Raw genomic sequence first — 15,176 nt, forward strand, 5'->3', positions numbered from 1 at the left:
TTCTTTATATATATATATATATATATATATATATATACATACATATATATATATACATACATATATATGTATATATAATGTTTTATATATATTATATATATGTGTGTATGAACTTATATGTGTGTGTATGTATATATACATATATTTTTTTATTTTTTTAAATTTCAGAGAGGAAGAGAAAAGGAGAGATAGAAACATCAATGATGAGAGAGAATCATCCAATGGCTACCTCCTGCACGCCCCCAAATGGGGATCAAGCCTACAACCCAGGACCCTTCAATCCAGACTGAGTGGCCAGATTATTATGCGTTCAGAGATCATCATAATCTGGCCACTCAGTATATATTACTATATATTTTTTTAAATATTTTAATTGATTTTAGAGAGAAGGGGCAGAGAGAGAGAGAGAGAGAGAAAGAGAGAGAGAGAGAGAGAGAGAGAGAGAGAGAGAGGAACATCAATGATGAGAAAGAATCATTGATCGGCTGCCTCCTGTAAGCTCCCTACTGGGGATTGAGCTCACAACCTGGGCATGTGCCCTGTCCTGGAATTGAACCCTGACCTCCTGGTTCATGGGTTGACACGCAACCACTGAGCTTACCAACCAGGCTATATTACTATATTATATCATCTATTAAATAATCTAAGGATATTATTCATATTTTTGCCAATTAATATATTTTAAAAATATATATAGTAATATATACTAAGTGGCCAGATTATGATGATCTCTGAATGCATAATAATCTGGCCACTCAGTGTGTGTGTGTGTGTGTGTGTGTGTGTTAGAGACCTAGTGCATAAATTCATGCATGGGTGGGGTCCGATTGGCCAGCCTGCCTGCTGGTCAAACTCCTGGTAATGGGGACAATTTGCATATTAGCCTTTTATTATATAGGATTATATAGGATATACACTGAGTGGCCAGATTATTATTCATTCAGAGATAATAATCTGGCCACTCAGTGTATAACTATAATAATAATTACTATAATAAATTAATTTCAAAGCTCATTTCCTGGTTTTAAAATGGAAAATAGTTATTTGAGAAAATTCCTTGGTTTTAAGAAACACACACTAAAGTATTTTGGTTTTAAAAGGTATTACATCTATAACTTACTCCAAAATGGTCCAAAGGAAAAATTCATGGATGTGTATACATATATTCATTTACTCATAGGGAGAGAGAGAGGGAGAAAGGGAGGAAAAGATAAAGTGGTAAAATAGAATCTGAGTGAAGGGTGTTTCCTATAACTTTTCTTTAAATCTAAATTATTCTATCCTATCCTATATAATAAAAGGCTAATATGCAAACCAACCAAATGGCAGAATAACCAGTCACTATGATGTGCAGTGACCATCAGGGGCCAGATGCTCAATGAAGAAGCTGCCCCCTGGTGGTCAGTGCACTCCCACAGGGAGAGTGTCACTCAGCCAGAAGCCGCACTCACACTGGCAAGCGTGGCAGGAGTGGTGGGGCAGTGCTAAGGATGTTGCTGTGAGCAGGCCTAAGCTGGCAGTCAGACATCTCCCAAGGGCTCCTGCACTATGAGAGGGTGCAGGTGGGCTGTGGGGGACTCCCCCCAAGTGCACAAATTTCATGCACTGGGCCTCTAATATCTAAATAAACATTTTTAAGAATTAAATAAAAGAAAAAATAAGTCCAGAACCCTTCCCCACACTATGAGAGTGAAGAAAGAGAGTCACAATGGGGGCCTACCACAGCAAACTCATCTCTGTCCAGATGTCCATCCTTGTCAATGTCACTGAGGTCCCACACCTGCAAGGGAAAGAGCAATAAGGCTTACTGGGTGTGTGTGTGTGTGTGTGTGTGTGTGTGTGTGTGTGTGCGCGCGTGCGTGCGTGTGTGTGTGTGTGTGTGTGAAAGACACACCAAAGCTTACTGGGGGACGAAGGGCTGGTGTGCAGCAAGAGAGCCCACCAGAACCCAGATTCTGAATACATGCTGGCATTAAAACAAGGCAATCAAAATGCATTAAGAATCAATCTGCAGATTCTCTTAAAAACCATCATCCAATGAAGTATTATGAGTTCCAAGAACCATTCTGTCATATTATGTTCATGATTTTCTCTAACAAAAGATCATGATTTTAATCACATCCTCCCTGATTTTTTCCTCAAAAAGAAATCTTATCTAGAAAGATTGTTTTTGGCACAGGTGTTGCTCTAAACATAAGACCACACACACACACACACACACACACACACACACACACACACACACCAGCTTTAAACATAAGACACCACACACACACACACACACACACACACACACACACACACACAAACCAACTCCCACCCCTATTCTCAATGCTCAGGGTCATGGACATGTGATCGAGCAGGTCTGTGGTGTCTCATCTCCTCTCCCATCAGCAGATGGTGAGTCAGGTGCTAGGCTTGTGCTAGGCTTACCTAGAACCTGAAGGCCAGGAAGATAGGTATGAGTTCCTAGAAAAAGGCCACGTGACAGATTTTTTAAAGACAATTGAGGCACTGACCCAAGTTAGCTGTCCACCCTGCTGTGTCCTTGTATGACCTCTCAAACATTCCAGAGGCCAGAACTTCCAGCTGGCCTCCCTGCCTTTCGTATTATACTATCCCCAGGGTAACCACAGGGACTGCTCTAGAACAAACGCTGACACTACCATACCCTGCTGACAGCTCCTCAGTCTGGCACACGGAGTCCCCTTAACAGGTCCTGCACCCCAGGCCAGCCTCCTGGGACTCCACCTTGAACTCTAGGGACACCAAAGTATTCATAGTCCCCTCAAGCATAGGAATGCTCTCTTAAAGGTGTTCAGAAAAGCCGATACCGGTTTGGCTCAGTGGATAGAGCGTCTGCCTGCAGACTGAAAGGTCCCAGGTTCGATTCCGGTCAAGGGCATGTACCTTGGTTGTGGGCACATCCCCAGTAGGGGGTATGCAAGAGGCAGCTGATCGATGTTTCTCTCTCATCGATGTTTCTAACTCTCTATCCCTCTCTCTTCCTCTCTGTAAAAAGTCAATAAAATATATTGAAAAAAGTGCTTCTTCTTAAAAAAAAAAAAAAAGTGTTCAGAAAAGCTGGCAATAGTAAAGCCATGTTACAAGCCTTAAAAACAATGAAGTCATTAAGATCCCTGAAAATGGCTATAAGAAATTTTTAATAATGAAATCATTTTCATAAGAGATGAGCTAATTTTAAAGCTTCACTATAACTAGTATTAATGACTTGGTGGAATCTCTAAATGTTAGTAAAAAATAAAAAAATAAAGGTGTTCAGTACTGGGCTGAGTGCTTTATACCTTTTCATTTAGGAAGCAGAAAAGTAACTTTCCCAAAGATACAGTGTATGTGTGAGGGAACCAATATAGGAATGGGTCCTCCTGCCTCCATAGTCCTCCCTGTACCCAGGGCTTCCTCACTGTCATGGGCCATCCTAGGGACTCAGGGTGTTGTGCAGCACCTCTGGCCTCCATTCATATGATGCCAAAGCACCCAAGCCAGATGGGACAGCCCAAACTGTCTCCAGACATTGCTCATGTCCCCTGGGGGTAGAATTGCACTACCCAGCATGCCAGGCCGCCTCTGATCATGCTGTCACAGCCTGGTCTTCTCAAACCTGTAGTCTGCCAGCTGAATGAGCCATGTCTAAAGCCTAGGAAGTGTCTGTGGACAGCAAACATGGGGCCAGCAGAATCTGCAACCTTGCAGGAGGTGAGAAACCACTTACCCTGCCCAGGACATCAAGTGGCAACTTTGAGTTCATGAGAACTGGTTTAACCTTGTCTCCAGAGAGCAAGCCATTTATGGGTAACAAGCTTTCGAAAATTCCATCGAATTTTGCCTTTTCTTCCACCTAGTTGGAAAAAAAAAATAGCCCAAGTGAGTGAAAAAGTTGGCCTATGGGAGAGTCTAAAGCGAGCTGGAAGCTCAATTAAAGTGGGAAAGGATCCACCCCAGGTCTCTCCTAAATGCACAAGACAGTCTTACAGCAGTTCCAGAATGAACTTATGCCCTGCCTGATACCCCTGGATCTGTCAGTCAAGATCAATGGGAGAGAGAGGATCTGACCCCAGGGGCTGCCAGGAAGATAGAGATCACCCCACCTATGTCCTAGGACAAGAGCATGCATGGATTTTAGTTCTTTTAGACAAGCAACTAAATCTAGATATCAATCTACAGAACTAACAGAATTAAAAAGTCAAATATAAAAGTAAACCAAAGATTTGCCCAGACAGTGTAGCTCAGTGGTTGAGCTTCGGCCCATGAATCAGGAGGTCATGGTTCAATTCTCAGTCAGGGCATATGCCTAGGCTGTAGGCTTGATCCCTAGGAGGGGGAGTCGTGCAGGAAGCAGCCGATAAATGTTTCTCTCTTATCGATGTTTCTATCTCTCCATCCCTCCCTCTTCCTCTCTCTAAAATCAATAAAAAATATATTAGCTCTAGACAGTTTGGCTCAGTGGATAGAGCATCGGTCTGTGGATTGAAGGGTCTCAGGTTCCATTCCGGGTCAGGGCACATGCCTGGTTTGCCGGCTCAGTCCCCAGTGTGGGGTGTGCAGGAAGCAGCCAATTGATGATTCTCTCTCATCATTGATGTAGCTGTCTCTCTCTCCCTCTTCCTTCCTCTAATATTAATAAAAAATATTTTAAGAAATAAAACAAAGATTTAAGTAACTAGTTATCCAAATCAGCATTAAACTAGGACATTCCCTGTGTCTAACAGTAAAATAATAAACAATAAAAATTCCTCATTAACAGAGTGAAAATCTGGGCAGAGCAGTAGCTCCTGCTATTTTGAAATATAACATAAGGACAGCATATAAAGGGGGCTGCTGGTGAGGAAGTTTTGGGTGGGAGATTCCAATATACCTCCTGCAGAAGTAGAGCCTGCAATAATTGCAACCAGGGGACCGAAGACCTCTCACCACCCCTCTGACTACAAGCTGAAACCATGGGGGGCCTGGGAAAACACTCTCAACAAGTGTTCATCAAAAAAAGAAGCAGCAGCAAAATGTGGTTCATACTCCAGTGTATCATTCAATCTTAAAAAAGAGGAAATTCTGACACAAGCTTCAGTATGGATGAGCCTGAAGGACATTATGCTAAGTGAAATAAGCCAGACACCTGGGACAAATTCTGTGCAATTCCACTTCTATGAGGTCCCTAAAGTGGTCGAACTCACAGAGACACAAAGTAGAATAGTGGGTTGTTGGGGGCTGAGAGAAGCAAATGAGGAATTATTGTTTAATGGAGACACAGTTAGTTTAGAATATGAATAAATTCTAAGAATGGATAGTGGTGATGGCTACACAATGTGAATGTACTTAACACAACTGAACTATATACTTAAAAATCATTAAGATGGTGAACTTCGTTATGTGAATTTTATCACAATAAAAAAAAAAAAGGACAGAAACAAGATGACCAGACACTGCACATGAGTCACTTCTTATCGCTCAGATATGCGCGATAAGAAGCCAAACACTCATTATCTGCCTTGAGCATTGCACTTCTCCCGCTGACCTGTCAGGCTCAGTGACTTGGTGCTTCAAGAAATCCAGAAACTTTCTTTTTGTTTTTTGTTTTTAATTAATTTCTTTATTGATTAAGGTATCACATATTTGTCCTTAATTCCCCATCCCAATCCCCCACCCCCTACCCATTCATGCCCCCACCCCCTTATTGTCCTTGACCACTGGTTAGGCTCGTATGTGTGCACATAAGTCCTTTGGTTTACCTCTCCCTTTTATCCCCACCCTCCCTTTGAGGTCCAACAGTCTGACCCATGGCTCCTTATCGCTGGGTCTGTTCTTATTCATCAGTCTATGTTATTCACCATTTCCCCCAGATGAGCGAGATCATGTCCTACTGGAAATATACTTATAAGAATAAAAAACGAGACAAGCAATAATCGTTATGCTGAGAGGCATATGAATCAGCCTGCAGTGAGCTTCTTTCTGGGCCACCAGTTCTTTTGAGACTCAAAGAAATCCAGAAACTTTCACAACAGAAAACAACACTTGGCACTTCAGGTTTGTCACTGTTCTCTCTGAATGGAGTCTCTTGAAAGCAATCTGCCCCATCCCAGCCCCACTTCTCCTCTGACTGCCTACGCTCAAGGCCTCAAAGGTTCTTCAGCTTCAAGCCTCTTCCTGAGGCCTCCACATGGCTCCCAGCAGAAAGAGAGTAGAAATGTTTAAGGAATAAGATCTCTTTGGTGCCACTCTTCATAACAAAGCAGCCCTTTTTCAAAGCAAGCGTCATGCAACCGAACGATGAATAAAGAAAAAGTCCTTTGCTACTGGGATCACCACAAGCAAACTGCTCAACTGCTCACAGAGGAAATTTCACAACTCCTTGGTCACGTGAGGCCTCCGCCTGCCCTGTCTCTGCACAGACCTCTCTCCATCTAAACCTTTCCAAGGAGAGAACAGACCAACTACGTAAAAACAGAAAAGAAGCACTTGGGAGCTGGAGGGAGGTGGATATTTTATAACAAGACTGTTAGTAATGTCAGCATTTAAGCCAAAGAAAAGTGAGGACATGTGACAATCCTCACAGTGAGTGGGAGTGAGGGAGTCTCACCATTATCTGGGGGAGCATCTCTGCATCCCCATGTGCATTTCCTTTAGGAGTAACTCTACACTTACTGGAAGACACCACTCATTTTTTTTCTTTCTAGAAGCAGTAACACAGCTTCCCAGCCATAACATCTCTTTCTTAAAAGTTTATGTGCTGAGAGAAGCTTCAAAAAGCATGTGCTTTCATCAGAGAAGGAAGAGTGATAACACATAAACTAGCTGGAAATGATAGAGTTGCAAAGACAGGCTGGAGATCCTAAAGCTTGCCAGTTCTCACAATTTCCCCTCTATCCTGATTAACCAATCCAAGCAGCAGAAACCACACAACATGATCTAGAAATGCAAGGCCATAACTGATCTAAAGACTTTCATTCGAAAAAGTACTTCATCCCAATTCTATGGCATACTCACTATGAAATACAGTAGATGACAAAAATATTTGAATCAACATTATAAATAGCTAAACAACTGCCCAAGAAGGATAGCCAAGGGGTGTCACCTGTCACTTACCCTCACAGCCCAAAGAGCCTCTGCAGAAGGTGGCGTGACCATCAGAGGGCTGCTGGTGTCATGCTGGGGGGGAAGAGAAAGAATCTGCTGTGACTGACATAGAATTAAATTACAGGAGGATGTGTTTGTGTTAAAGATACACATTTCAAAGTGCTTTCAAAACAGGAAAGACCTGGCGTGCTCACCCTCTTGGGAACATACCCACACTGTTCCCTCCTCGCTCTTCTTCCCTCTCAGGCATGCATCTCCTAAACTTTAAGGGACCCAGGAGACTTGTAACCAGGGAAGCAATGGGCAACGGAAGCTCATCCCGGGCTAACCCCCTGAACCTGTCTCCAAGGCCCCCTTTTTTCTGACTTTCCAGTGAGCTGACAGCAGCACCCCCTTGGCTCAGTTCTTTCCCGTAACGTTTCTAGAGCCAAAGCAGCCCCATGTAGTCTCTATCCTGTTGCTTCCTATATCCCCCTTCCTTATTTCACTGTCCCCAGCTTTAATAAATGTACTCTCAAAATAAATATTAAAACGAAGGGGGGCCGAAACTGGTTTGGCTCAGTGGATAGAACGTTGGCCTGCGGACTGGAAGGTCCCAGGTTTGATTCTGTTCAAGGGCATGTACCTTGGTTGTGGGCACATCCCCAGTAAGGGGTGTGCAGGAGGCAGCTAATCAATGTCTCTCTCTCATCAATATTTCTAACTCTCTATCCCTCTCCCTTCCTCTCTATTAAAAAAAAAAATCAATAAAATATATTTGAAAGAAAAAGGGAGGAGGGACCTCAAAAAGTTAAACACAATGACCATAAGACCCAACAATTCTATTCCTACGTATGCACTGAAAAGAAGTGAAAACGTGTACGCAAATCCTTGTATATGAATTTTTATGTCCACTAGCAGATGAACAGATTAAACAAATTGGTGGACCATACAATGCAATCTTTCTCAGCCATGAAAAGGAATGAAGCATTGACACACACTACAAAGTGGATGAATCTTGACATTATGCTGAGTGAAAGAAGTCAGATATTTGATTCCATAAAATGCCTAGAATGGGCAAACCCAGAGACAGAAGCAGATTAGTGGCTGCCAGTGGCTGAGGAAGGGGAAATAGGAAGCGATTACTTAATGGGTAGAGAATTTCCTTTTTCGGTGATGAAAATGTTCTAGAACTAGGTAGAGGTAATGGTTGCACAATATTGTGAATGCATGCTATGTCGCAAAATTGTTCATAATTTTAGGTTATGTGAATTTCATCTCAAAAAAAGGGACAAAGAAAACATGGAGAGGCAGGCAGGCAGATAGATACATGGATGGTATTACAAGGTGAATTGGAAGGATTTTGATACTTACGAATTTAGGCGGTGGCATATTCAAATTCAGATTGCTCAAGGTAACTTCGTGGCCACTCTGTGCGCAGGCTACTAGTCTCAGTGCAACATAGAAACCCTGCAAATCCAAAAGGAGGATATATGAATCCTACCAGCCGGCAGTGGCAGCAGAAGAAGAGCTGACTGTGGCAGCAGGCTTTAGGGAAAGAGGGATGTCAGTTCATGTCAACAGAGACTGCATGTGCAAAAGTCACTTACAGTGTCAAGGTGAACTGGTCTCACCCTGGGAACATTGTTTAAATGAATATGCTAAAACAGACTTAGCCCATTTGCATTCTGAATGCTGTAACATTTCAAATAAATGTATTTTCAGAAATAATCAGCTCCCAACACTTAGGAAATGTAGGTTATATACCTAGCAAGCTTAACATGTTTAAGACTATGAATTGTGGTTCATATGTGTGACTTTTTTAAAATGATTTGAAATAGACACAGCTATTTGGGAATTTACATTCAGGATTTCTGTGGTGCCCGTGGCTCGCCTCACTGAACAGGGCATCCTCTGCCCACCCACCTCCACCTGTCATGGCCCTTCACCTCCCATGCAGGGACAAAGAACCTAAACTAGGCAACCGGCAGCCTTGGCTCTTCTCTGCCCTCCTCCTAACCCTGAACAAGCCTCACCACAGGCTTAGTGAACTCATGCAGCATCACCTAATTTTTTTTAATTGATTAACTGGATCAACAACATAGACTGTTCTATTTTTCTTAATATTTTTTGTTTGTTTTTAACATGGACTGTTTTAAAACTACAATTACAGTATTTTTTAATGTCTTCAAAGAGATAAGCAATAAATCAGTCTTCTTCAGGCTGCTTGCCACAGAATGCTCATGTAGAGTGTCAAATAAAGAGGACATAAGCCCTAGCCAATTTGGCTCAGTGGATAGAGTGTCAGCCTGTGGACTGAAGGGTCCTAAGTTTGATTCTGGTCAAGGGCACATGCCTGCATTTCGGGCTCATCTCCAATAGGAGGCAGCTAATCAATGATTCTCTCTCATAACTGATGTTTCTATTTTTCTCCCTTCCTCTCTGAAATCAATAAGAAATATATTTTAAAAAAAAAGTGGGGGAGGGACATAAATTTAGGGGAACTAAATTAGGAAAAGGTAACAGGCTTCTTTCCATTGAGGATATTCAGACCTTATACATGCAGATACACAGTGTGAACCTCAAGGAAAGGAGGAATAGTGCTGATGCTTTCCTGATGGATCAGATCCTAAACTGTGAGATACCAGGAACAATATCCCTTGTAATGCAGTTTAGGAAAAAGCAGAGCTAAATTAAAGTATGACCATTTAATATCATTTGTAAGTACTTATAAATTTCCATTTATAGAACATTCTTGAAATGATGAAATTGAAATGGAGAAGGAACCAGGGTTGCCGGGTGTAGGGTGTGACTACCAAGGGCAGCAGGTGAGGGATTGACTCACTGTGATGCTGGGGCAGGTCTATGTCCTGACGGTGGTGATGGTTATGTGAATCTATGCAAGTGATAAAATGACACAGAACGACACACACCAAAAAACACCAAAAAAGTGCTTATAAAACTGGTCAGCTATGCGTAAGGTCTCTTACTGGTTTAGTACTGCCTTGGCTCTGATCATTGTGCTATAGTCACATAAGCAGCTCTCACTGGGGGAGCTGAAGGAGGAGACACGGGAACTCAACCATTTCTGCAACTTTCATGAGAGTCGGAAGTTATTTCAAAATAAAATATTTTTGAAAACATTTTAGTCACTTGTAACCACACAAAATATGAAAAGATATGCTAACCATGAAAGATGGTTCCAAATGTTCAACAAAAGGCCTTTATTTATAAAGAAAATCTCCCCATTTTAACAATTTGACAACTGCACTTTTGTCTAGTGACACGTCAGTGGTACGAACAGAAAGGAAGTGCAGAGGAGGCCAGCCTGGGGTCTCTGGCCCGGCCCTTCCACTTGGTCTGAGCATACGTGTATATACCTGTTTGTCCAAGAACCCTTTACCTTCTGGGTCGGCCAAGTCCCATATCTGTAGAAACAGAAAAATTCTCGTGAGTGTGACTGCTGATTGCTGCTCATTTATTCAGGAAACAGGAGCCACCACCATTATATGTAAGTCTTAAGGGAAGGCCGGAGAAATCCCCAATTTGTAGCAGGTGAATGACCTGTGCCCCTCCCTCCGCCAGTCCATGGCAGAGCCCCAAGAACACCCAGGTCCATTCAGCTCCCAGGCTGACACAAATCCATAAGTTGTCAAGACCCCTAAAATGCTCAGGCCTCTTGTCTGCTCCCTCAGCAGGAAGTGGCAGCTGCCACCAGAGTAGTGTACCCACCTTTTATAGCCTTATTACAGAGGGTGGCAGTGGCCTGTACACTCCCAGGAGGCCTGTCCCCAGGAAAAGGGGTCTGCAAAGCACATCCTTCCACCTGCTGGGGAAGCCCCAAGGGCAGCCGCAGAAACACCCTCAGGCTTGACGTACCTTCCCAAGGATAATGTCTGAGAGCCCAGACTTCTTTAGAAAAAGTGCAGCTTCACTGGCTCCAACTCTCCCTGTGTATGCTGGGTCTACCTGCAGAGGGAGAGCGGCACTGAGATGCAGCTTCAGGAAGCAGAGCAGCAGGTAAGGCAGCATCCACCACACGAACGGGGCTGATAATCCAGAGGACAGAAGGGACCAGAGGCCATGCCAGGCTTCAGTACAGGGCTGTGCTTTCTGCGTCACTCACTCTATAGTTCCATCCAAAAAGATACCAGTGAAACTTACCTGCTTGTAATATGATTCATATAATTGATTTCCAGTGGGAATCTGTAAACAAAACCAGATATTGGTTAAAAGTAGACATACCCCTCAATTTTATTACCAACATATAAAATAGTGAAAAAATTTGCACTTTAAACATCTCCATAGACACACTGCAGTTTATTTTCAGCTAAAGACATTACACTTACTTGATTTAGAAAAGGGAAATGCTAATGCTCTTTAATAAATCCCAATTTCTACAACAACAACAACATGTTGTTCAGGCAGGAGGGGCAGCCCAGAGTCGATTTCCATGTGCTTTACGATGGAATTCAATGTGTCCGGGAGCTCAAAGACACCCTTTTACTGTGAGATCATTCTCTGGCCCCAGAATCAGAACAGGAGCCTCTGGATTTCATCATGAATCACCAGACATGCAAGCATCAAACCGGTTTCCCAGCCCCAGATTTCGTTCCCACTTGCCACCAAGGGACTAGGCAGAAATGCACATTGACTGGCCCCGCTGGAAAAGAACTGGCCAGTGACACTCCCCCTATGATAGGCAGGAAGTTCAAAGCCCTTGGCTCAGCACAAGATACTCCATATTCTGGCCATCAAATCCCCAAGACATTGCTATTAACTGCCTTGTCCAGTGTCATGTGGCAAGTTAAGGCCAAATCTGGATCCAGCCTGGTTAGCAGCTGAGCCCATGCACCTCCCACCATGTTCAGGACCTCTCTTCCAGGGGAAAGAGAGAGTAACCAGGGGAGGTGACAGATGGGAAGGAATTAAGCAGCCATTAAAATATGGGCTATAACCGAAACCGGTTTGGCTCAATGAATAGAGCGTCGGCTTGGGGACTGAAGGGACCCGGCTTCGATTCAGGTCAAGGGCATGTACCTTGGTTGCGGGCATATCCCCAGTAGGGGGTGTGCAAGAGGCAGCTGATGGATGATTCTCTCTCATGGATGTTTCTAACTCTCTATCTCTCTCCCTTCCTCTCTGTACAAAATCAATAAAATATATATATTTAAAAAGATATGAGCTACAAAGGCTGACACATGTTGTGGTTTGCTTATTTGTTTGTTTTTAGGATTTTTAAATTGATTTTTAAAGAGAGGGGAAGGGAGAGGGAGAGCAACACTGATGTAAAACATCAATGGGTTTCCTCCTTTTGTACGCACTCGACTGGGGATCAAGCCGCAACCTGGGCATGTGCCTGACTGGGAATTGAACCAGCAACCTTTTGGTGCACAGGATGATGTCCAACCAAAACATACTGACCAGGGCAATGTGTTGGTGTCTTATAGCATGCAGGGAGCAATGTAGTAAAAAACCTGCTATTGATTAAGTGAGCAAAGAAACATGAAGACAACACCATCCTATATAATAAAGAGGTAATATGCACATTGACCCCCACGGTGTCGCACAAGATGGCTGCCTTCATGTGGTCAAAGATGACTGCCACAAGATGGCCAGTAGGGAAGGGTAGTTATGGGCCAGCAGGCCAGCAGGAGAGGGTAGTTGGTGGGGACCAGGTCTACAGAGAAGGGCAGTTGGGGGGCAATCGAGCCGGCAGGGGAACAGTTAGGCATCTATTAGGCTAGCAGGTTTGATTCCCAGGCAGGGCACATACCTAGATTGCAGGTTCCATCCTAGGTCAGGGTGTATACAGAAGCAACCAATAGATGCCAATACCCCTTGCCCCATTCCCATAGATGTTTCCCTCTCTCTCTCTCCTTCTCTGAAATCAATGAACATGCCCTTGGGTCAGAATTAAGAGGGAAAAAACACAAACTAAGAAAGACTGGAAGGTAATGAGTGATGGCTTGAGAAAGAAAAGATGATAACACCAATGAGTATTAAGAAGTATGCTGCTGTATCAGCTCCCTGCCCAGAGCTCTTACCTGACACCATCACTGGGGGAGGCTGTCACCCTTAGCTCCTATGATCTTAGGGGACAATGCCCACCATCACACTCTATGTGGCCTCCTAGGTTTAAAACTCCACATTCCTTCAAAACACTCCCATCTCCCAAAGGACTAGGGCTGACAGGGGAAGCAAAATCAGACAGGCTATTTGTCAACTCTCAATCAAGGTGACAGGGGCTGGGCCAATATAGGACAGCATGTGCCACTGACACTAGAGTGGAATGCCTAGACTCAGAGGTCCACACCATGACAACAAAGGTCCCCTTCCCGCCAAATTTCAGGGAGGCACAGGTATGAAGTGCATTTCCCACAGGTGTTTTCTTAAAAAAAAAAAAAAAAAAAAAAAAAAAAAAAAAATCTCATGGTAGGCAAGAAAGGTTTCCAAGCTATTGTGAGTCCAGTGGAAAAAGTTGCAGTAAATGGGGAAGACAGGGTTAACAACTGTCTCAAACTTCCCAAATGCTTCTGAGCTTCAAGATCCATGATCAAGAGAAATAAGGCCCGGAATAGTCCAGAAAAGCGTCTAAAGCACCAGACCCAAAGTTTCTCCCATCTGTGCTGAGTGCTTACCCCAGGTTAGGGCCAGGTTCAATCCCAAATTATCTCAACTGATGGAAAGATCAGACCATGCCTCTGCCACTCTTCTCTAACTATGAGATTTAACTTGGGTGAGCTGGGGCAATGAAGTAGAAAGAGGTTTGAATTTCATTACATATAATTCAGCTACTGCAAAAGCATAAGGGAAAGGAAGAAGGGAAAACACCAGATCTAACTGGTACTTCCTCTTAACACACTACTTTCTCACATGGATGGTGGTTACACATGCAAGCTGCCCAAAATGCCACTGCGACAAAGATAAATATGCATGCTATTTTAAAATATATATTTTTATGGATTTCAAAGAGGGAGAGGGAGAGAGAGAGAGAAACATCAATGATGAGAGAGAATAATTGATTGGCTGCCTCCTGCACACCCCCTAAAGGGGATTGAGCCCGCAATTGGGCATGTACCATTGACCAGAATCTAACGCGGGACCCATCAGTCTGCAGGCTGATGCTCTATCCACTGAGCCAAACCAGCTAGGGCTGAATATGCATGCTATTAATGCCATCAATCTCTCACATGCTGAACAATCTGTGTGGCCAGTGCTTGCACAGAGACCTCAGTACAATCAGCTGGCTGGTGGGGCAGCAGCTCCCAGAGGATGCATCAAAGCTACTGGGACAAAGCCCTCTGAGCTGTCTGACTATGTCTGACCCCAAAATAAGCCCAGGGCCAAGCACAGGGCAAAGGCAGAAAGAGAACAGGCCAGGGGACAAGGCTTTCAGTGTAAGAGAAGCAAGGCCCTGGCAGGAGAGTTCAAGGTTATGGGTTTGATCCCCGATAAGGACACATGTAAGCAGCAACCTATGAATGCATAAATAAGTGGAACAACAAATCAATGTTCCTCTCTCTTTCTCACCTCTCCTCTCTAAAATCAATGCATAAAAATTAAAGAACAGAAGCAAGACGGGCATGGCATTCTCCTTCATCAACCGACTGTACTAATAAAATGCCATCATCAACTAGGCCAGTGGTTGGCAAACCACGGCTTGCAAGCCACATGCGGCTCTTTGGCCCCTTGAGTGTGGCTCTTCCACAAAATACCACAGCCTGGGTATTAGTGGCGTTAGAAAAAGTTTAAGTTTAAAAAAGTTGGCTCTCTTGCTGAAACCGGTTTGGCTCAATGGTAGAGCATCAGTCTGCGGATTGAAAGGTCCCAGGTTCGATTCCGGCAAGGGCATGTACCTTGGTTGCGGGCACATCCCTGGTAGGGGTTGTGCAAGAGACAGCTGGTCAATGTTTCTCTCTCATCGACGTTTCTAGCTCTCTCTCTCCCTTCCTCTCTGTAAAAAAATCAATAAAATATGCCGAAACCGGTTTGGCTCAGTGGTGAAGCGTCGGTCTGAGGACTGAAGAGTCCGGGTTCAATTCCGGTCAAGAGCATGTACGTTGGTTGCGGGCACATCCTCGATAGGGGGTGTGCAAGAGGCAGCT

At 43.8% G+C, this 15,176-nt stretch overlaps 1 protein-coding gene across 18 annotated transcripts in view; it reads right to left on the bottom strand.

The window, feature by feature from the left end:
- The window catches only part of EPS15L1 (epidermal growth factor receptor pathway substrate 15 like 1), a 97,828-nt gene that overhangs the window by 59,475 nt on the left and 23,177 nt on the right, over positions 1-15,176 (bottom strand). For 14 of the 18 annotated variants that reach the window (XR_004984043.2, XM_036415835.2, XM_036415836.2 and 11 more), the window contains exons 2-8: positions 11,233-11,274; positions 10,948-11,037; positions 10,449-10,496; positions 8,443-8,538; positions 7,099-7,161; positions 3,734-3,859; positions 1,721-1,780 (exon numbers count right to left, since the gene is read on the bottom strand). Coding sequence is in view for 17 of the 18 variants with exons in the window: in XM_036415835.2 (XP_036271728.1) it covers positions 1,721-1,780; positions 3,734-3,859; positions 7,099-7,161; positions 8,443-8,538; positions 10,449-10,496; positions 10,948-11,037; positions 11,233-11,274 (525 nt within the window). In the remaining variant the exon portion in view is untranslated. Of the gene's footprint in view, positions 1-1,720; positions 1,781-3,733; positions 3,860-7,098; positions 7,162-8,442; positions 8,539-10,448; positions 10,497-10,947; positions 11,038-11,232; positions 11,275-11,417; positions 11,442-15,176 lie in introns of those variants that run through there. The other 4 variants (XM_036415839.2, XM_036415832.2, XM_036415834.2 and 1 more) reach the window with 4 other exon arrangements.

Source organism: Pipistrellus kuhlii, unplaced genomic scaffold (genome assembly GCF_014108245.1).
Source record: "Pipistrellus kuhlii isolate mPipKuh1 unplaced genomic scaffold, mPipKuh1.p scaffold_m20_p_52, whole genome shotgun sequence".
Taxonomy (NCBI): domain Eukaryota; kingdom Metazoa; phylum Chordata; class Mammalia; order Chiroptera; family Vespertilionidae; genus Pipistrellus; species Pipistrellus kuhlii.